Source organism: Penicillium longicatenatum (genome assembly GCF_028827895.1).
Source record: "Penicillium longicatenatum strain IBT 33135 chromosome Unknown contig_3_segment0_segment0, whole genome shotgun sequence".
Classification (NCBI taxonomy): domain Eukaryota; kingdom Fungi; phylum Ascomycota; class Eurotiomycetes; order Eurotiales; family Aspergillaceae; genus Penicillium; species Penicillium longicatenatum.
The window spans coordinates 3,312,721-3,333,298 of record NW_026643121.1 but is presented as its reverse complement, the minus strand read 5'-3'; the positions used below and the strand labels follow the sequence as shown (position 1 = coordinate 3,333,298).

At 49.2% G+C, this 20,578-nt stretch overlaps 9 protein-coding genes across 9 annotated transcripts; 3 read left to right on the top strand and 6 right to left on the bottom strand.

Moving 5' to 3' along the window:
* Nucleotides 1-16: 16 nt before the first annotated feature.
* Nucleotides 17-814, bottom strand: N7484_006593 (putative exosome complex subunit Rrp46; the record flags this gene model as incomplete). Its single annotated transcript, XM_057117011.1, has 2 exons — nt 17-427; nt 479-814. 2 exons carry the CDS (start codon nt 812-814, stop codon nt 17-19), a joined length of 747 nt encoding a protein of 248 aa, XP_056972894.1.
* A 1,165-nt stretch (nt 815-1,979) lies between these two features.
* N7484_006592 (putative potassium/sodium P-type ATPase) lies at nt 1,980-5,360 on the top strand (the record flags this gene model as incomplete). Its single annotated transcript, XM_057117010.1, has 5 exons — nt 1,980-2,212; nt 2,272-2,398; nt 2,450-2,544; nt 2,594-4,481; nt 4,530-5,360. The coding sequence occupies 5 exons, from the start codon at nt 1,980-1,982 to the stop codon at nt 5,358-5,360; spliced, it is 3,174 nt and encodes a 1,057-aa protein (XP_056972893.1).
* A 618-nt stretch (nt 5,361-5,978) lies between these two features.
* N7484_006591 (Zn(II)2Cys6 transcription factor domain-containing protein) lies at nt 5,979-7,019 on the top strand (the record flags this gene model as incomplete). Its single annotated transcript, XM_057117009.1, has 1 exon — nt 5,979-7,019. The coding sequence occupies one exon, from the start codon at nt 5,979-5,981 to the stop codon at nt 7,017-7,019; it is 1,041 nt and encodes a 346-aa protein (XP_056972892.1).
* Nucleotides 7,020-7,103: 84 nt separating this feature from the next.
* On the bottom strand, nt 7,104-7,957 carry N7484_006590 (putative short-chain dehydrogenase/oxidoreductase; the record flags this gene model as incomplete). Its single annotated transcript, XM_057117008.1, has 2 exons — nt 7,104-7,712; nt 7,760-7,957. 2 exons carry the CDS (start codon nt 7,955-7,957, stop codon nt 7,104-7,106), a joined length of 807 nt encoding a protein of 268 aa, XP_056972891.1.
* Nucleotides 7,958-8,542: 585 nt separating this feature from the next.
* On the bottom strand, nt 8,543-9,541 carry N7484_006589 (zinc-binding alcohol dehydrogenase family protein; the record flags this gene model as incomplete). Its single annotated transcript, XM_057117007.1, has 1 exon — nt 8,543-9,541. The coding sequence occupies one exon, from the start codon at nt 9,539-9,541 to the stop codon at nt 8,543-8,545; it is 999 nt and encodes a 332-aa protein (XP_056972890.1).
* An 863-nt stretch (nt 9,542-10,404) lies between these two features.
* Nucleotides 10,405-11,269, top strand: N7484_006588 (putative EF-hand calcium-binding domain protein; the record flags this gene model as incomplete). Its single annotated transcript, XM_057117006.1, has 2 exons — nt 10,405-10,465; nt 10,548-11,269. The coding sequence occupies 2 exons, from the start codon at nt 10,405-10,407 to the stop codon at nt 11,267-11,269; spliced, it is 783 nt and encodes a 260-aa protein (XP_056972889.1).
* Nucleotides 11,270-11,557: 288 nt separating this feature from the next.
* N7484_006587 (isopenicillin N synthase family dioxygenase) lies at nt 11,558-12,654 on the bottom strand (the record flags this gene model as incomplete). The annotated part of the gene is made up of 2 exons (XM_057117005.1): nt 11,558-12,326; nt 12,389-12,654. 2 exons carry the CDS (start codon nt 12,652-12,654, stop codon nt 11,558-11,560), a joined length of 1,035 nt encoding a protein of 344 aa, XP_056972888.1.
* Nucleotides 12,655-13,243: 589 nt separating this feature from the next.
* Nucleotides 13,244-15,275, bottom strand: N7484_006586 (ferric reductase family protein; the record flags this gene model as incomplete). The annotated part of the gene is made up of 5 exons (XM_057117004.1): nt 13,244-13,641; nt 13,697-13,858; nt 13,908-14,499; nt 14,559-14,620; nt 14,675-15,275. The coding sequence occupies 5 exons, from the start codon at nt 15,273-15,275 to the stop codon at nt 13,244-13,246; spliced, it is 1,815 nt and encodes a 604-aa protein (XP_056972887.1).
* Nucleotides 15,276-17,435: 2,160 nt separating this feature from the next.
* N7484_006585 (basic helix-loop-helix domain-containing protein) lies at nt 17,436-20,501 on the bottom strand (the record flags this gene model as incomplete). Its single annotated transcript, XM_057117003.1, has 1 exon — nt 17,436-20,501. The coding sequence occupies one exon, from the start codon at nt 20,499-20,501 to the stop codon at nt 17,436-17,438; it is 3,066 nt and encodes a 1,021-aa protein (XP_056972886.1).
* Between the last annotated feature and the right edge of the window lie 77 nt (nt 20,502-20,578).

The following is a 20,578-nucleotide window of genomic DNA, read 5'->3' as shown; positions in this document are numbered from 1 at the left end:
CATAAGATGCACGGGCTCAAATCGACTCGAGTTTCCAGTTGTAGTCACGGTGCAGATGGTCCTCCACGGTCTCACGAACAAATTCATCCACATGGGAATTCTCAGTTCCGCCCATGGCGGCGTCGCCATCGGAAGCAGGTGTGGCCGCTGCTCCGCAGATAGTAGCGGCTTGCTGTCGAACCAATTCCCAGGTGTCAAAATCGAACCGTCCCAGACTTTCATTCATCAGCAGGTGGCCCTTCGAGGAGAACGAAATGGCGTGCAAGGAAGTAGCAGCTTTAGCGACAGCGGGCGACGGGTCTCGAACAATCTCCCCGGATCGAGTCACACCGAGCAATGTAGTAGCGAGGGTCATGGATAAGGGAATGGCAGCGGAGATCAGGGCCAGTAGGGCGGCATGTAGGAGAGCTGGGAGGAGAGTGAGATACTAGGTCTGTTAGCTTAGGCTCATTCTAGTGAGAAGGAAGATTAAACCCACCGAGTCACCGCGTTCTGTGGCCTCACCCCCCACAATTGCCAGTGTGATGACCACTCCGCGACGGGGGAGTCCCTTCTCGCGCCGGAGGATCACTGTGCTCAGGACCTCGCGCAAGATGCCCTCCACGTATTTTTCGCCAACTCCAGGGACGGCATTACCGGGCTTCACGAATACCTCGACGGTGGCTTCTTCGGGTTTCAGAGCGTCGCGACGGGCTGGCAGCTCAACAGGTCCATTCACAGCACCAAGCACAGCGAAGCCAGTAGCGGGACATTTGTATGATGCAGAGCCATCCGCCCGATGTAAAGCCGAAAGTGAAGCTGAAGGGCCGACCATTGTGGATATGTGAGAACGCTAAGGATTGAAGCGTTGATGTTGAAGAGCAAGGACGAGCTCTGTGATTTTTTTGAGCGGATGCGGGCCGGCCTCTGATTGGCCAGTCCTGACAGGAATTGTCCATCAACGATCTCTCGATTCAGAACATTATGCTTGAGAACTCATAAAAACTCATGAGTATAGACATAATCAAGGTAGAATACCTAGTTTCCATGGTTAACGCCTTTGCACGCCTCCATCTATTGGTACCATGTGATATTTTAACTGTACTTCCAGACCTGCGAACTATTTTACATGGCCTCATATATTTATTTGGTAATGAATATCACCCAGGATATCTTCACTATTTGTGAATCGTCTTTATGGAAATATAAGTCAAGACTGACATGAGTAGCGAAAGCAAGCCCCTGGAAAGAGACCTGGACTTGTAGGTGGCTACAGGTGTGGCTTTAACCTTTAACTCTTGAGATCATCATCTCTGTGGCGCGTTCTAGCGAGTGACATTCAGACTGGGATTCGTGCTAGCCTTCCATGATTAAGACTCACCGCTTCTAAAATCGAGCCTAGCTAGCCATGCCGAGATCTTGGAAGTGTGGCATTGCAATATTGGCAAGAGGCAAGGCGGCGTGATGCAGTCATGGACTCCCTGGAACCATGGATTTCCATGCCCAAGACAACAAACACGGAAACAAATCTGGTTCCTTTAACGTCTTTCTCGCAAAATCGCCAGAGAAGAACTTATGTACTATCACGCTCTTCTTTACCGCGATAAGCCCCAGGAAGCAGGGATGAGAACGCCGGCAGATGGCTTCACCCCGTATAGCGGCACCCAATCAGCGCGGGGTCCAAGACAGGCCGGCGAGCAAGCGTCGCAGGCTACCAACCCGATGATACCGGCCAAGCATCTGCATCGACTCGCCCCAATGATAACGCAGTTCCAAGAAAAGTGACCAGGAGATTCCCCCTCATTCCCCTCTTTTCGGAAGACTGCACAAACAGAAGGTTCCTATAAATGCAATCCACTGCTGCACCTTTTTCCCCCCGAGATCATCTTTTTACTTCGGAGAATATCACAAATTGTGATAAGGGATATCGAGACTAGATCATCTAGATAGTGGATATAACTCCATTTACCCTTCTTTATCTTCCCGACTCCACCTTTTGAATGGGCATAGAGACTCTCCCCGACGTCGAGGAATCGACGGAACCTCCTATATGTGGCTATACGGAGTCCTCTACAAATTCACATGCAACTAACAGCTTAAGCTTTGAGCTGTGCGACGAGAAACTCAATCCGTCAATCCACCCCGAGGGCCAGTGCACCGTCGATGACCGACTGAAAAATGCCCATATCTTGGAACCGTCTCACATCGCTTCGTTCCTCGATACAGACCTGCAGTACGTAGAAAGATAGGGTGAGGATTGGCTTAATTCATTAACTTTATTGACCTTTCTAGAAATGGACTTTCTTCCAGCGAGGCACTCCTCCGTCTCGAGAGAGATGGTCCGAATGCCGTCCAAGAAGTCACGGGCATCTCCGTCTGGGGGATACTCCTAAGACAGGTTTCCAACAGCCTGACAATCGTAAGTCTCTTGATAGAGCATCTGTGAATATCTAATGCTGACGATGAAAAGGTTTTACTCCTCACCATGGGTTTGTCCTTCGGGATTGACGATTATATCGAAGGAGGTGTAATCACAGCGGTGATCCTCTTAAACATCATCGTTGGGTAAGTGAGATGATGAGTATGAGTCTAGCCTATTGTTGACAATGTCAAGATTCTTCCAGGACTACCGTGCGGAAAAAACCATCTTATCCTTGCAACGTCTCTCAGCTCCAGAATGTAAAGTCATTCGGGATACTCGAGTAACGCCCATCAAGGCCCAAACATTGGTTGTCGGAGACATTGTGCGTCTCTCGGTTGGCGACATTGTACCCGCTGATCTACGATTGTTCGAGGGTATGAATGCATCGATTGATGAGGCACTCCTCACCGGCGAATCCCTTCCTGTCCTCAAGACTCCATATGACACCCTTGAATCCCCGGATATCCTCATCGGTGACAGGAGCAACATGGCATATTCCGGCTGTAGCACCACGCAGGGCCGAGCCATGGGAATAGTCATAGCGACGGGAATGAACACGGAGGTTGGAAAGATTGCTCAATTGCTACAACACCAAGATAGCGAGGGTAAAAAAGTTCATTCCCGGGTCTTGAACAGTGTCATCTCTTCCGCTAAGAAGATCTTGGGCCTGGTAGGAACGCCCCTGCAGGTCAAATTGAGCAAATTCGCGTTGCTACTCTTTGCGCTAGCTATTCTGTTAGCCATTATTGTATTCTCAGTCAACCTCTGGGACGTCCAGGGTGAAGTCCTCATTTATGGCATATGCGTCGCGGTTGCTGTTATTCCTGAATCTCTAATAGCTGTGCTCACCATCACTATGGCTGTTGGCACCCAGGCAATGGCGAAAGGAAATGTCATTGTCCGAAAGCTGCAATGTCTAGAGGCTGTGGGGGGTGTCACCAATATCTGTTCAGATAAAACTGGTACCCTCACGCAAGGGAGGATGGTCGCTCGTGCGGCATGGATCCCGGGTGCTGGTACTCTGACAGTACGTGAGATCACCGACCCTTATGATCCCACAAGTGGAATCGTGCAGCTTGATGAGGTTTTATGGAATTCAAATCACTCGATTGAGAATCATCCTGCATTGCATACTTTTCTTTCTGCTCTCTCACTCTGCAACCTCTCAGTTGTGCACCATGAAAACAACGTCTGGAGTGCAGTTGGTGAACCAACTGAAGCCGCGCTTCATGTTCTGGCTATGCGTTTCGACTTTGCAAAATGTGCAGTAATCGCCAAACGCCAGATCGACTTATACACAGAGTATCCATTTAACTCTGCCATCAAAAAGATGACAGTCGTCTACAGTAATGCGAGGGAGGGTATCAATGAGGTGTATACGAAAGGTGCACCTGAGGCCATTCTCCCCTCTCTATCAATTTCCAACGACGAAAAGAAAGTTATTTACGAAGCAGCAGATCGAATGGCCGGAGAAGGCCTTCGGGTTCTATGCATAGGCGTGAAAAAGACACCAATCGACCAAGACGAAAATGTGTCCCCACGCTCCGCTGCCGAGTCGAACCTTCAGTTCGGTGGTTTGGTGGGACTATACGATCCACCCCGTATCGAGAGCGCAACAGCTGTACGCAAGTGTCAAGTGGCCGGTATCACAGTGCACATGCTTACGGGAGACCACATCAAGACCGCTACAGCCATTGCAGCCCAGGTGGGTATTTTAGATCGTGTCTCGCTCATCACGAAGCCAACGAAGTTGATCATGGCTGCCGATGAATTCGACAAATTGACCGATAAGGAGATCGACGATATCGAGGAGCTTCCCCTTGTAATCGCTCGCTGTAGCCCTGCCACGAAAGTGCGCATGGTCGAGGCGATGCATCGTCGTGGTGCATTTTGTGTAATGACTGGGGACGGTGTCAACGACTCTCCTGCGCTTAAGAGAGCTGATGTCGGTATAGCAATGGGGAAAAATGGAAGCGATGTCGCGAAAGAAGCCGCCGATATGGTTCTCACTGACGATAACTTTGCATCCATTGTCAAAGCAGTCGAGGAAGGTAGACGATTGTTTGATAATATTCAAAAGGTTGAATCACATGCTCCTATGCTTCCATCTTGTTACTGACAATTTTAGTTTCTGATGCATCTTCTCATATCAAATATCGCCCAAGTCATTCTTCTTCTGATTGCGTTGGCTTTCAAAGATGTGGGAGGTAACTCCGTATTCCCACTATCGCCTCTCGAGATCTTGTGGGCAAATCTCGTTACGTCGTCATTTCTAGCTGTCGGTCTAGGCCTCGAGGAAGCCCAGCCTGACATCATGTACCGGCCACCACACGACCTACGCATCGGAGTTTTTACCCGGGAGCTAATAGTCGACAAAATGATATACGGCACCTTTATGGGATCCTTATGCCTGGTGGCCTTTGTATGCGTCGTGTACGCTGCAGGGACAGGATCTTCGGATCTAGGAGACGGGTGTAACCAGGGCTACAACTCAACCTGCCAGACGGTCTTCCGAGCTCGGGCTACAACATATGCAACTTTGACATTTTTGTTACTGGTCACAGCATGGGAAGTCAAGGATTTCTCGAGGTCTCTGTTTAACATGGACCCGATTAGATGTCCGCAGCGACTTTCAATTTTTCCTACCCTTTGGAGAAACCGGTTTCTTTTTTGGGCGGTAATGGCTGGATTCATCATTGCCTTTCCGGTGATATACCTTCCTGTTATTAACCAGGTTGTGTTTAAGCATCACTCTATCACGTGGGAATGGGGTATTGTTTTTGGATGCACGCTTACTTATCTTGGGTGTGTTGAGAGCTGGAAGGCTGTTAAGAGGGCATTTGGTATCGGAAGTGGGAAGCATAGCATTCTTACTTTGGAGGACGCTGAGATGAGAGCTGGGTTGAACACGCCGACGTTGATGTCTTCCAGTGCTAACACGAGCGTGGAGATGAAATAGGAACTTTGGACTGGGTAGTTGATTCAACATCAACCTACTGAAGCTTTGTTTTTTTTTTGGTTTATTTTGCATTTATGTTATACGCGTCGCCATCTAAATTGCCGAAATGGTTGCAAAATCCATACACCCCAAAGACGAGACCGTCAACATGTTCGCCCATTCTACTGTATCATTCGTGGACTTAGAGTCTGACTGATCTCGAGGTCACTGAAGCCCTAAACAGATTAGTACAACAGTTGTATTGCAGTGAAATGAACTGCTGACACGGTGCACACCTCGTACATCTGGTGGAGTCAAATGAACGTAAAACAGATTCTGCGGTAGCCGATTGCCAAAACGAAATTGACTAGGAGCATTAAGGGTCAAAAATTAGAACAATTAACGGTTACATCAAGGCTCAAGTGTCCAGAACTCTTATAATCCTTTTACTAGAATTTTTTTGAAGGTTCTGTCTCGTCAGCGTGAAAACCTTGGGATGCGTACAGATGGTGACAACGTCATGTGACCATGTAGGTTTGACGGCAGCGACGTCTCAATTGATTCATAAGCAGTTTATCGAGCCAGCCACGATCTTTCAACCAAGCTAGTCCACTCCAATACTTTGGTCTGTCTTTGAGAATGACCGCTGGCACATTGAGACCCCTTACATTGCGGCGATCATGCCAAGCCTGCGCCAGGGGCAAGCGGCGATGCGACCAGCGATGGCCTCGGTGTACTCGCTGCGAAGCGAGAGGTGCAAACTGCGAATACGTGAATGAGCCTTTGACAGTTTTAAGCGGCGTTCAGAAAGCGCCAAGAAAGCGCGTAAGCCCAGCCAATCACACTACAGGCTCCCCATCCCCGATTCGTCTCCCCTTGCAGCTGGAGATCGCCAAGGAGTATGACAGATCAGCCATTCGGTTCCTAGTGAATGGGCTGCGTGCGCTCCCAAACACATTTGCCGAAACCTGCAAGACAACGTTCGTGCATCCCGATCTCTACGCGTCAGGCCTTCCAGCATCAATTCGGGATATGCAAGTAATTTGCAAATCACATCTTCAGGCGGAACAGCAACAACGCACTAGCGTACTTCTCCCACTACTTCATCAGCGGTCCGGCGAATTGCATCGCCGTTTCAACCAATCTTTAACATTCGAGGAGCTCTTGGGCTGTTCACAAGCCCTTCTTCTAGCGCAATGCATCCTTGCCTTGAATGGAGGCGGCGACCCAAACCAGTACTCAGAAAGGATAAGCGTCATGCTTGACGGAATTGCAATGCGATTATGGGAGCAGGCTCCTGTTCAACTTCCTTCTACGTTTAGTCGACGACGTGCATGGCTTATGGCCGAGAGTGTTCGACGCACCATTATCGTGAGCTTAATGTTGAAGACTGCGTATTCACTCAATACGAGGAATTGTGGTGCCCGAACACCTTTTGTTGATGCTTTGCCTTTCGATGTGCGGACGCAATTGTGGGAGGACGACTCAGATTATACGTGGGCGACTGAAGCACCCGAATCTCCTGATTCCATGATATCTTTGCATGGGTACTCAGATGCTTTGGAAAGTGGACAATTTCGCAATATCTCTTCCTTTGGTGCGCTGGTCCTAGCTGCTTGCAAAGGAAAAGAAGTTTCGTCTATACCATTTCCTCCGCCGATGCCTTATTACGAGAGCTGAAACGAATGTGGTGAATGCGACTAGTAATTGATCCAAAATACAATATAGCATATTCATTTTATGTCTTGGAATAACATGATGACTTTACCGCAAGAATTGCTTCAACAAACCAGAAAGCAACTCCGTCATCTGGTGATACAACTCCTGTCTCTTCATCTCAAAAGCCTCAAAAATATCCTTCGCCGATCCGACCGGGATCTGATCCTCTCCGTTTGACAATCGAGTCCAGACCTCATCCACAAATTCCTGCAACGGCATGCCAATTAAATGTCCATCCTTCAGATCAGGCTGGTGCTTGGCATCGTGCAACTCCGTTTGCACAGCAGGGGGGTAGATCTCCAACACCTTGACATTGCCAGGCCCATCATGCAGCTGTGTACGGAGAGCAAGGATAAAATGGTGGAGAGCGGCCTTGGAAGCGCCATAGTTCGGGCACCGCATCATAGGGACGAGAGCCATCTGAGAAGTGGTGAATGCGAGGGCAGTTTGTGTCTTCTGCTGCTGAAGATGAGGGATGAATGCCTTGGAGAGGTATACAGCGGATGTATAGTTTGTGATCAACTCCTGGTCGAAAATGTCCAGATCGACTGTCTCTGGTTGGGAGAAATCGAATGGGCGCTGGATGCCTGAGTTGACAAAGATACAGTCTAAGTCAGGGTGTTCAGCGATAATGTCTGACGCAAATTGAGGGATCTGGTGATGCATTAGTTGTGGAAAGATTTATGATGAGGGTCACTCACCTGGTCTAGTTGCATGATATCGAACACTTTGGACTTGACCTTATCAGCACCGTGCTGCTGAATGAAGGCATCAAGGTTTTCCTTTCTCCGACCGGAGATGATAATATGCGTTCCATTCTCGATAAGTTTGGTGGCCAGTGTCTTGCCGATGCCAGAGGTGGCACCGATGACCAAGACCTTCTTGTACTCGAATGGCATTTTCAAAAATTGCTTGTGTTGTGAAGTTGAAATTGATGATTGGGATACTTGCACAAGACTGACAGGCACCAAGCTTATATACGGCCGGTTTTGCGCCGTCTCAGGGTTTGATCAGACATGCCATGCTCAATGACTTAATCCCCTAACGCGGAGACTAAACCGGATCTAACCAAAGTGGAGCTACACGCAACAGCTATGATTGGTTGTCTTTGCCAATGCCGAACCGAGTTCCCAATGTTACGCCACAAGGTGGAGGCTAAACTCCATACGGACAGCGTCCATGAAGAAACTAGAAAGACTCTTCTAGAGATTGACTTATGCATTAATAATTGCTCATTTGTGATGATTTCCTGGTTGCCATGGCATATCTATGTTCGATCAACGGGAGCTTTGAAAAACATTTGGTCATGAAGATTTCTCGTACTCTTTCTTTTTCTTTTTCTTTTTACAATTTCAAGTAGGCAATTGCGATATGGTAAAGATCAAAAGGCATATACTCAATGAATTACTAAATGTAGCAACAAACTGTCATTCTCTTATGGAGTGTCCTCAACATTGTAGACCAGCTTTTCGCCGCTAACCTTGTCATTCTTCAACAACTCTAGCCCCTCTAAAACCCCCCTTCAAGCCCTCCTTTCTAACTGTGGGAGGGTGAACCTTGACCTTGCCTTGTGCCAGGAGAGTCTCGACTATAGGGAAGAACATCTCGGCATAAGCCTTGTCTTCCAGTTTGCCGGGGATGATCATGTCACCGTATTTATACTCCTCTCCAGCGATAGTGTAAGCCAAAGAGAACCGACTATTAACATTCGCTCGCTCAATCTTCGCAAACAGCAGAGTATGATAATCTCCACCCGAGGAAGAAATAGCCTCATCACAGAACTTGATACTATCCTCTAGCGCAATACAGTCAAAGACAAGCTTCAACTTATCATTGGTATACTTCTTGATCTCAGCAGCAGCCGTGGGCTCCCTGTAATCAAATACTGCATCCGCCCCGAGAGAACGCACGAGACTGAAGTTGCGTGGGGAACAGGTGGTGAGGACAGTGTAACCAGATAATTTGGCGAACTGAATCCCCAGGGTTCCGGTAGCGGTAGAACCACCGTAGATCAAGATAGGAGTAGCATCCTTAATAGGCTCTGAAGGAAGCGCAAGTTTCAAGCTCTGGTAAAGAGCCTGAGCGACGGTGGCGATGCCAATACCAAGAGTGGCTCCTTCTTGGAAACTCAGGTTATCTGGTAGCCTCATCACTACGTCTCCCTTGACGGCGATGTACTCCGCAAATGCACCGTCTTCAGGTTGTGTCGGGTTGCTACCGTGGGAGAACCCGCACACGCGGTCCCCTTTCTTCCACTGCTTCTTCACGTCTTTACCGACGGCTTCCACAATACCGGCGAAGTCGCATCCCACTGTAACACCAGGAGGGGGAGATCTGGAGATTGTTTTCCAGTCTGTTGGGTTTAATCCCACGGCAATTGTCTTCACGAGAAGGCAATTATCACGTAGAATGGGGATGGAGCGGTTAGTGACCAGCTCAGCCTTTTGAGGGCCGGTGATGACAATGGCCTTTTGCGTGGACATGATGCTATGAATTTTGTAGGTGAGTGCAGTAATGCACACTTAAATAATATAAGGTGATTGTGATTTTGAAGTGGATGAATATATGGTAGCCTTCTTATAGTTGCTGTGACCAGATGACAAATCGAGCTTCAACATGTGCGGGGTCCAAGAGGAATTACCAAGCATCTGGCTTAATCAAAAGCGGACCTCAGCGTTGCTAGTTTTACGTTCTACCCTATTGCAACCCAGGAGATCCGATAAGAATCATAAGATGTCAGAGAAAGGTGCTGTCAATATAATCTAGAGCCATCACAGCCAGGCCGTTGTCGGGAGTCGGCAGGGGAGGACTGAGCTCAGGAGTGCATCTGTCAATGGAGTAAGCCAAACGATAGCAGAAGCACGCTAATCCCAGATAAACTTCTGTCCTTTGGCCGAACAGTTCTTTTTGTCCGACATTGGTTTCTTTTACTCAAACTCGAAAAGAGGGGCTAACTTGAAAGAAATTGAAATCAGATTGATACGCACCTTTGGAACATATGTTATCATTGATGTCTTTCGCCTATACTCAGAACCCTGGGTTCGGAGTATACATCCATGACAGATGTCCCGCCTAACCTAATCCCGCGGCATGAATGTCGGTCTATAAGATCTCCTTGCGTAAAGAAAATTTCATCCTCCTTGAAATAGCCATTCCTCATTTTCGGAGCTCCAACTGTTCCACCGACCGCATTTAAATCCCGGTTGCCCATCGTTTTGTTATCGCCCCCAATCCTGTGCATCCTGTGCTTACCCCATCAGGACCATCACCAACAATTTACCGCCACGCAAGTCAATTCTCTCTTCCTCACCGACTCTTTCCCCCTCGCATCCCCACCTGAACCAAGATGAAGGTCCTCTGTCTCCACGGAAAAGGCACCAGTGGCGCCATTTTCAAATCTCAAACCTGTAATGCTCCCAGGTTGAACCCCTGCAAAACCAAAACCAAAAACAAAAACGATCGACACCCAAGCTAACCCCGCCCCCACAGCCTCATTCCGCGCCCAACTTAAACAAAAGGATATTCAATTCGACTTCATAGATGGCCCTTATAAATCAGAGCCCGCTGCAGGGGTAGACATGTTCTACCCACCCCCCTACTATGGATTCTGGGAGCGGGGCTCCGTGGACGACATCCGGACAGCCTGCGTCTGGCTCCGCGAATACATCAGCACGCACGGACCCTACGACGCCGTAATGGGATTTTCGCAGGGAACCGTCCTAGCCTCGGCATACCTACTATTCCATGAGGAGGAGACACCGTATCTCCCGGTGCCGTTCCAGGTTGCGATCTTTCACTGCGGCGGTGTCGCTTTGCAGGTGTTGCAGGAGCTTGGATTTAATATTACGCCGGCCATGCATGACCGGGATCTTGCGTCGCGGATGGCACTGGCTAGCTCCGCCAGTGTCGAGGCGATCTTGAGGATGGGGACGAATCGGTGGCAGGGTGATAATTCTGGGGGAGGTTTAACTGAGGAGGCTATCAGGAAGGAAGTCAAGGGGCCGGTTCAGATTTCGATTCCAACTATTCACGTTTATGGCACAAAGGATCCAAGATATACAGCTGGCGTGCAGTTGTCTGGTGTTTGTGATCCCGAGAAGCGTCGGTGCTACAACCATGGGGGCGGGCATGAAATCCCGCGGCAGTCAGTTGTTACTAATGCGCTCGTGGAGCTTTTTGAGTGGGCTGTGGAGCAAGTCCGTGAAGTGTGATAGAAGTGGACCTTTGGTCTTATTTGGGATTTCTTTTCCGGCCATGTCCATGATTTGTCATAGATCTTGAACTATGCGATTTCACATAGAGCGAAGCGCTTGGATAGCGAACATATTTAGGTGAAATATCTACTCAGCGAGCCAACGGATTGACCTCATAGGCTTTTATAATATAGTAATTTACGCATCCGAGGCTTCACGTCAACCCCGGGTTAGCATAAAAAGTCTAGAGACAACTGCATCAAATTGATCCATAAAAATTGAGGATTTCAGACTAGTGATCATGGTCTACCGATCCTCATCATCCTGGAACTCCACCCAGGTCTTCATCTTAGCCCTCACATGCTCGCCATATACCACAAATCCCTCATCTCCATTGACAGATCTAACCAAACAATTCTCTCCAGGCTCAAAGAAAAATGGCACACTGAGTCTTCCCAGACCTCGATCCTCCCCACCCAATTTTCCAATGGAAGAAGCTGAGGCATTCAGCCCTGGAGCCCGAACGCGATGCATAGTGGCAACAAACCGACCCCCCGAAACCTTGGCCATCAAATCTCCAATATTGACAACAATAGATCCGGGAATATACGGTGCCGAGACCCACTCACCGCGTGAGTTGCGCACCTCTAGCCCGCCAGATGAGTCTTGGTGCAGAAGGGTTAAAATGCCGCTATCGGTGTGTGGTGTACAGCTTAGTTTAGCCTCTGATCCAGACGCGGGTCCAGATCCCGAGGCAACTGATGCATTGGCAGGGTAATGAAGAAGTCGTAGGGTACTCAGGGATTCATCCAGGTATGGGGCAAAGTAATCCGCCGGTTTGTCGAGTGAAATGGCCAAAAGGGATAATAGCTTAGACGCGAGGGCTTGTAGCTCAATATATAGAGTCTCCAGGGCAGATCGCGTGGGGAAGATCGTTGCATCGGGCCAGACATTTGGTTCGGATAAGTTAAATTTGGAAGAAGTGGTGGACTGCGTCTGGATGGGCTGCGATGGACCGATTTCGAAGCCTTCTTTTAGATTGTCGTTTGCCAGCTCTGGTTGCGTGGGGAAGTATCTTTAGGAAGTCCGCTCTTGTTAGCTACACTTGAGTCGTGAAAGGGATGTATGTGTATTAACCCTCGATATGTGTTCTTGTGGTCTCGTCTAAACGATCGTTTGGCAAGTTTCATCTTCTCTTCATTAGGAAGGGCAAAGAAGTCCCGCGACATATTGAGTACTTGTTCGTGACTGTAGCTCAGAGGCGCATTGGTGAGATAGGCAAATCCGGTTGTAGCGAAGACATCGTGAAGACGCTTGCTGAGCGCTGCTAGCTCTTGTTCGGATGCCTCGGACGCCAGGCATCCGACATCAACGACGGGAAGGGAGGAGAAGCTGGTGGTCATAATTCTGGCTTTTGTGTGAGGGAGATATTTGTATTTTTATTCCAACGATCGGTCCAAAGCGCCTTTTATACCACTGGCTAGTGCACACGGATCGGCAAAAATTCAATTCCATGCGGCAGGTGGTCGTGTGCAGGTAAAGATTTGGGGATCAGCGTCTGTATCTAGTGACTACATCATCAAATTGAACCGGTAAAATGGTGCCTGGCTCCACAGTTGATGACACGGGAAAATTGCAGAGCAAATAAAATTGGAGAGCCTGTTTTCATGACTATCCATCTTAGCGGAGTGTCCCGCTGTTGGATCCACCGCGGGGGATCGCACTTTATGAAGCCAAGGCATTAACAACCATCATGGGGTCAAATTGCCCTAAGCGTCTGTGCGGTTCTAATAGTGGATATGCTTAGCACACAATGGAGGCGAGGTACGTAATAAATAGCTCTATCCCCACGCTACGCCAGACCTAGTGCTTCCCAGTAGCTACAAAATCTCAATTCAAATGTAAAGGTTCGTATTTATATAGTATCTCAAGCCAAAAGCGTAAAGTGTCTAAACTATTTACCAACTAAACGCCCGACAAGAACATATCCTATCACCAAGAGAAAGACTCCTCGAAGAGATCAACCGTCTTCTCACCTTGTACATGACGAACGGCTTCACGAACACTATCGCCAAGACCACCAGGGCCACAAACGCTAACCGCCAACGCACCAACCTGCTCCGCTTTCTCATTCTCCAATAGCGTCGTGAAACACGGCTTGCCGTATTCCACACTTACTGGCACATTAGCCGGAGCAGCGTCTGTCCAGGCCGTCTCGGGTGCAGGAATGTAATCTTCGACATTTTCCTTGTGTCCTGTGACATGGATACGAATAGAGAGCATTAGACCCGGGAACTGGAAGTAGGTTTCGCCCTTTTGGTTGATTGATGTATTTAGTGCGTCGTGGCTCAGAACGTCGAGCATCCATGTTTGGATCCAAGATAAATGGTCTGAGAGATTGATTAGCGTGAATTGCGAGGCTTTATGGGGAGCGGTCGATCTTACCTAGACTTCGGATCATCCAGACTAAATGGACTTTCCGTGTCGCGGATGTCCGGGACGTGAAGTTTGTGACTACCTCGTGCAGGTAGGACATGGGATGTGTGATTCCGATACCGCCAGCGATCAATAGAAGGGTTCCGTATGATTTCAATGAATGAAGACCACCTGATCGAGTCAGCGGCATATCAAGAAGAGGTAGATATTCAATACGTACCGAATGGCCCTTCTGCTAGTGCCATCGCCTGGATTCTTCCCTCGGGGGAATCCTCCGCCTTCTCAAGAAGCTTTTTCGTAAACCCATCCTGTCCCTTAATAAGGACAGACATGGTGGTAGTCTCAGACCCACCAAGAAGTGCGGCGAGAGAATCACTTGAGCTGCGCTTTTCGTTGTGATTTAAGATTGACTCGCCAGTCGACGCCCATGCAACGGTAAATGGATGTGATGTCCACAGTCCCAGACAAGGCATGTAGAGATACATGTATTGTCCGGGTCGAAATTTCCAGGCACGAGCAACTTCCACCTCGACCTTCGCGACCGAGCCTGGTAGAGCTTCAACGGTGGCGGTGGTGCGACGCTTAGAACAGTTTCTCCAAAGCAGAATGAGGACTCGGCTCGCACGGTCTAGGCCCCAAAGTACGAGGGTTCCAAATAATACTCGCTGCTGGAGGAGGTTCTTGAGGTGGTACCAGAGAGCCACGAAAGACATGACAGCTAATGCGATGTGGAGGTGCAAGAATAGTTCGTAGAAGGAGTGTCGTAACGGCGACAATGATTGTATGAAAATGAAGACGAAGCCGAGGATTGCCTAAGAAAGCAAGGATTAGAGGGATCTTCAACGAGTCTGGTCAGTCAAGTTTAGCATACCACAAGGCCATAGATATAGAATGGCATTTGCCAAATTGTGTATAGAATGTAATCCGTGCCATCTAATACAGATACAATTAGCATGATTTCCTTGGGGGAGGGTGAGTTATACATACGCATGTAGGCTTGGTTCGCCAAAACAGCACTCATGTGAATGACAGCATTCGCCGCGATGACCCTCCCCACCCATCGATGCATGAAGTTGAACGTATCGAACGAAAGACCCAACATCATCACCAAAGGATTATTCCGACCAGCGCTGAGAACCAACCCAGGCGTATTCATCACGGCCAAGTGACCCGCAGCGTACTTCAATTGGAACATTTTGTTGGAGTAAGTTTCCCACCAATCCACCGTGACAAAGACAAAGATAATGTTCAGAGAAAGATAAATTGTCAAGAGAATGACCTCCATTCGAAGTGGAATTGATCCCATATGAAGTCGACAGAATCGAAATTCTCGACTATGTCGTGAGCCCCAGAGTGGCGCATACAGCAGATGTTTCTTCAGACTAGCAATAGACCCCTTTGTCATGGAGAGTTGCGTCTGGTCATCACCCTGCAAGGCCTTATTCTTTCGTCGACGATCTCTCACCCGAATGACAGTCCGATATATAAATATCATGGCGACGAATCCTCCCACAACGAACAGAGGAACCGCAATCTCCGGGTTCATGGGCCGCTCTCCAGGGCCATTTCCTGCGAGTTCAACACCCATGTTGCCATACAAGGAGAGCCCTAGTCCAGCTTTGCGGTGTATATATCGGATAACGGGTGTGTCGAATATGGGTATAAATTCGTCAACCGCTATACAGCGATCTCCAACAACACCTCGGGCCTGCAGATGGGAGTAAAAAGAAAAGGGGAAGAACCGCGGATATAGAAGGATAGAAAAAGCACGGGACCTCGTGGAAACTGGGGTCAGAAAGTCAATCTAGCATGATTGTGTGGTATTGGGATTCTACTATGGATGCCGTCATCGACCCCTGGGGGTAGAAAGCGGGAGTATAACTCCAAGCAAATTGAAAACATCGTCATTTTCCAAACGCGAGTGAGTGTAACCAGACGAATCGGGTCGGGTCAATCGGGGAGGAACACTAATCATGAAAATCGCAAAGTCTATTTGGTGATCATTGCACCCGGTAGGTGGTTCAATCGCTGGTAAGGTTTTAAAGTCTAGATCTTAGTGCCCGCTGTACCTTCCTGTCAGGGGAGACACGGCGTGCGTAATTTCGGCCGTTTATGAAACGACATGGACAAGTGCGGGCTTTTGACGAATGTAATTACTTCATTTAGCAAGGGATAGGTAAGCCGGTCTAGACGCGGATCGGCATTGTTGAAGGTGAAGCTCTGAAAACGGAAATGGAATGTGGATGTCGACGCGGCTCTCCCGTCTGCGACCCTTGTTCCCTGGCACTTCCAATTATAGCCCGGGGAGTCCGAACTTAACACTGGATAATTCTGATTGTATGTTGAATTCTAATGCGTGAAAATGATTCATTATTGGCTCTTGATAGAGGGGCTACAACGACTTACACGTCATAACCACCCTACTGTCGGATAAGCTCGGGAGAGCACAAGAGCATGGAACCAGTCTGATCAGTTGGGTCGCAACTGCAACGCTATACTATAACAATGGGTCAGTTCGATCATTGTGGAGACAGGGTAGTAGATGATCTACGAGCACCCATTGGTCCCCAGCTACGTAATCGCTTGAAGTCCTTCCAAATTGGAAAGAACCCCCGCCTACGAACTATACAACGTCGGGGTTGCTCAATGCGAGCGATGATGCAGGTTTGGAGATTTCGTAACTCCATATCGTATGAACAAGGAAATTCAAGCAATACACCATTGATTCCACGTTCTAGACTTTATCGACCGTCCCCTGTCGCAGTTTCTCTTATTGGTTCCTGCTCATAGACCACGAGCGTGCAGGTTTACCACGGCTCAAAGAGAAGGGGAAATGACGCAGTACTGAGTCCTTGTTGTCAAAACTCGTCATAGCAGGTACCGGTTTGTTGCAAGTAATCATAGGCCCCGGCGTCACTGCATCCATAAGTCACTGCCTTGGAAGTGCTCTATGTGATGAATGAGGCCACTTTCCTTCAAACCTGATTAATTTCTCCTTTTCCAAAAGAGGCCATTACATGTACACAAGTAGCAAGCCATGCACGGCCTCAGGCAAATAAACAGTCCTTGTTTTCCAGGCCCTTGGAGATCAGAATGTGGCGTACGCCCGCTGCTTGACCGGGCTGAAGTGTTGCGTGAGAGGGGCGAACGAGGAGACAGCAACGTGGAAATGCTCAACGTGGGAACCAGGACAGGGGTATACTTGATCACCCAGGCCAAATGGAGACTAGGCCATTCCAAGATCTAGGGCCTGGCCACTATGGTGGTAGAAGTTTAGAAGTCTGGGGATAAGGTGGCGCTGCTATCCCCGTCACGTGACCATCTGAGGGTGTACAGCACCGTAGGAATGTGGCTTCTCGAACCTCTCTTCTGTCTCATTTCTCGTCTTCTTCCAATTTCATGTACAGATGCGGCCGTTGCTCTGCTCTTCCAAGGCTGAGCTAGTCTACAAGCCAATGGGCTCAAATGTGCAAACCATCTATGGGTAATTTTTATGAGGCTCAATTATGTAAAGAAATGAGTCAAGATGATCGTAATGAAGGGCTAAAATTGCCGAAAGTGCAGTAATTGATTCCTATTTCTACATACACGAAACGCCACGATGCGCCAGGTCCATATTCCCATTCTAATTGTTTTCCCTCCGAGACCGGCCGCCAATCGTGACTACCTAGATGAGTGCTATAAACATAATCCCAAACGCCATCGTTATTACCTGGTACCCCATGATAATTTATAGTCATGCTCGATATTAAGCTGAGACTTCCTGAACTTTTTCAGGAACCCTAGGAATAGATTGCGCATCCTCTTCGAGGCTGAGACTTCCATACCCGGTATCATTGCTTGCTGAGCGTTCCCGACGTAGCGGATTTCCCATGCGGGTCTCAACCGAATCTTGGTCCGCATCACTCTGCAAGGACTGGTCAGAGCCATTTCGGCGACGACGGAACTTTCGCTTCCGAGAAGGGATGGGTTCGGGTGGAGTCTGTAGATAGTCGTCCACCTTGACGCCAGCATTTTCGCAAACGGTGGTGCAGGACTTGACGATGACGTCCACAAGGCTGGAGGAGAAGCCGTAGAAAGCCGGGTTGTATGCATTCCGGGACCAGTAGATGAGTTCCGCGGCTACCCGACCGACATTGGGAATATCACGCGGGCAGACAGCGAGTTTGCGAGGGATTCTGGGCTTTTCGTCGGCTTCGTCGTCTGCAGAGGATCCAGCCTCGGATACAGGCGAAGAAGGCGAGGACGAATCAGAAGACACGATATAGTCGACGTCGGATGCCAACAGATGCAGCAAGTGGTACACTGCGGAGAACCCAAGCAGGCTTAGCTCAACGGGGTCTATTGGCAGCTGATTGAACATGTTGATTGCCTTTTGAATGGTGAACGATTCGGGGAGAGAAGTGTCACCAGCAGATCGAGCGGTGATAATAGCAGCGATCATAGCGCAGCGAACAGCAATGGAGATCTCGTCCCGAACCGATATAGGGAGTGAAGAGTCGAGGAAGTTGGCAGCCCGGCTCCATTCGCCCTTGCGCTTATCTTTGGGAAGAGTAGCTAGAACGGCGCCTACATTCTTGATACGATCTTGGTCGAAGAAGACTGCCTTCATCACAAGGGCGCGGGTGTAAGCAGCCGAAAGTCGGGGAGCAACCTCAAGGGCCATGCGGATCTTCTCCTTGAAAGAGTCACGGCTTGCCTTGGACACGGGGCCCCCCTCACTAGCTTCCATGTATTTAAGGAGGGCAGTCTGGAGAAGGTGACTGGACCACCAGGCTGCAAGAGCATCGACAGAACATTGGATGGCAGGGTCCTCCTCAACAACGTCAAGAAGCACTTCATCATCTCCAGTACCCTCCTGGGTTGGCCGATTCCATGTGAGGTTCACGGCGCGCTGAATAATAGCATCGATCATGACATCTTCACATTCAAGCTTAAGTAGCTCAGAAAGATGGCTTGGAACCTGATCAGGATGGCCCTCCGGAAGTGCGTTGTTAATTTCTCTCGCGACGCCCCACTGATAGTTCGCAAGAGCACGAGCAATATCATTAGAGACATGGAAGGTCCAAGAGCCAGGCTCTCCAACTCTCCACATCAGAATACGCACATGCAGCGCTTTCAGCATCATCCGCATGGGGCTGCTAGGAAGTGTACCTGCTGCAAATATTGTGAGAACCAAGCGACTCTTGGTAATCTCAGCATCACCTCCAGTAAGCTGGGCATCAATGGCAATATCCCATGTCTTCACTCGGCCTCTCTCGTCCTCCTCGGTGATACCCGTAACCCAAGAGTAGATTTTCCATCCCATCAAGCATCGAAGAACATATTCAAAGCAGCGAGACGTCACTACGTACCATTCACGAAAGAAGCGGTGGCGTGGCACACCGACTCGTTGCATGCTGGTAAGCCAAGCCTGCCGCCTAAAGTCGCTGGAGGTGGGAGCGCCATTTTGGGTCTCACTGACTTGCTTTGGCGAGGCACGTTGTGTGGCTGGTTGAGCGTTGAAAAGGTAAACGAAAACAATAAACGCACTTCCGACAACCAGAGTAGCCAGAACAAGGAAATGAGAAATAGCTCGTGCATGCCAGGAATGCCAGAAGTTTGTGAGGTAGTACTCCCAGTGAGCTAGACTGGGGGACTGCAACCGACGGAGTAGGTTCAAAGGAAGAGCAAACAAGCCTTTCGCCTCAGTCTCGCTTTCATCTGAACCAAAGCCCTCGAGCACCATCAGCCCAGCTAGAGCACCCAGCATATACTTGTTGGGCAGCTTAGACCGTCTGCGGGATCCATCCTCGCGGCCATAGTCAGAGCCACCAGTAGCCCGAGGAGAGGACTTCATATATGACTCTGCGAATATTCCCTTCTTACCCTCCTCACGCATTCGCTTAAATGCATCGGGAACCTTGATAAGGCCCTCCGGGGGATGTGATGAGGACGAGACGGGGGAACTACCATCGAGTTCCTCGGGCTGGGAGAACACACTTGGCGATGTCCCCGCATTTGAATCGCTGGAAGCACCATAATTGCTAGGAGAAGACACGGAGGCGGACGAGGTAACAGCTTGGTCGGCTGCTTTATCGACCTGACGAAGACGGTTCTTAAGGGCGGTATTCTCGTCCTCCAATCTCTGGTTGCGAATCTCCAAATGTTTGATGTACTCGGTTGCCTTTGACAAAATAGAAGCCTTGTTCAGCTTGCTTGCAGACTGAGCACCCTCCCCATCCTCTTCATCTTCGTTGGATTCACCGTTGGTATTCTTCGTTGTTCGTAAACTAGGCACACTGTCGCGTAGTTCGGCGATTTTCTCATTCAGGTTCGCCCGGTATCGCTTTTCGATGACGTTGTGCGCCCGCTTCTTCGCCGGCATCTTCTTGCCCGGCTGAATAGGACCAGTCACAGTGGTAGCATCATCGTCGCTACCTGTCTTTCGCTTACGGCTAACCCCCACACTAGAAATGGGGGAGACCAGGCCGGTTGAGCCCTGGTAGTTTGACACTATCGAGCCCCGTTGCTGAGTATGATCGGACGGAATTTCCATTAACCCCAGCGGAAGTTGCGGAGAGAAATCTGTATGTTGAAGTTGATTGGGAGATGAGCTCATACTGGTGTGTGGGGAGACGAATGGGAGATCCATGGAGCGGTCGACATGCTTCTGGTCACTCTCGTTGAACATCGGCTCATCCCACCGCATCCATTGCGTCCAGTCTTGGTTGTGATTCTCGCTGGGCTGTTGTTGGAATCGAGAATCTCCCCCGCCAGAATGTCGACGAGAAGAGAACAGCTGAAAGTCATTTTCCATACCGGGGACAGACATTTTGCCTGGACATCCGCGGTGACGACCCTCAGCTCACTATTGGAATTTCAATGCACCTGACGAGGTGTTTGATACTG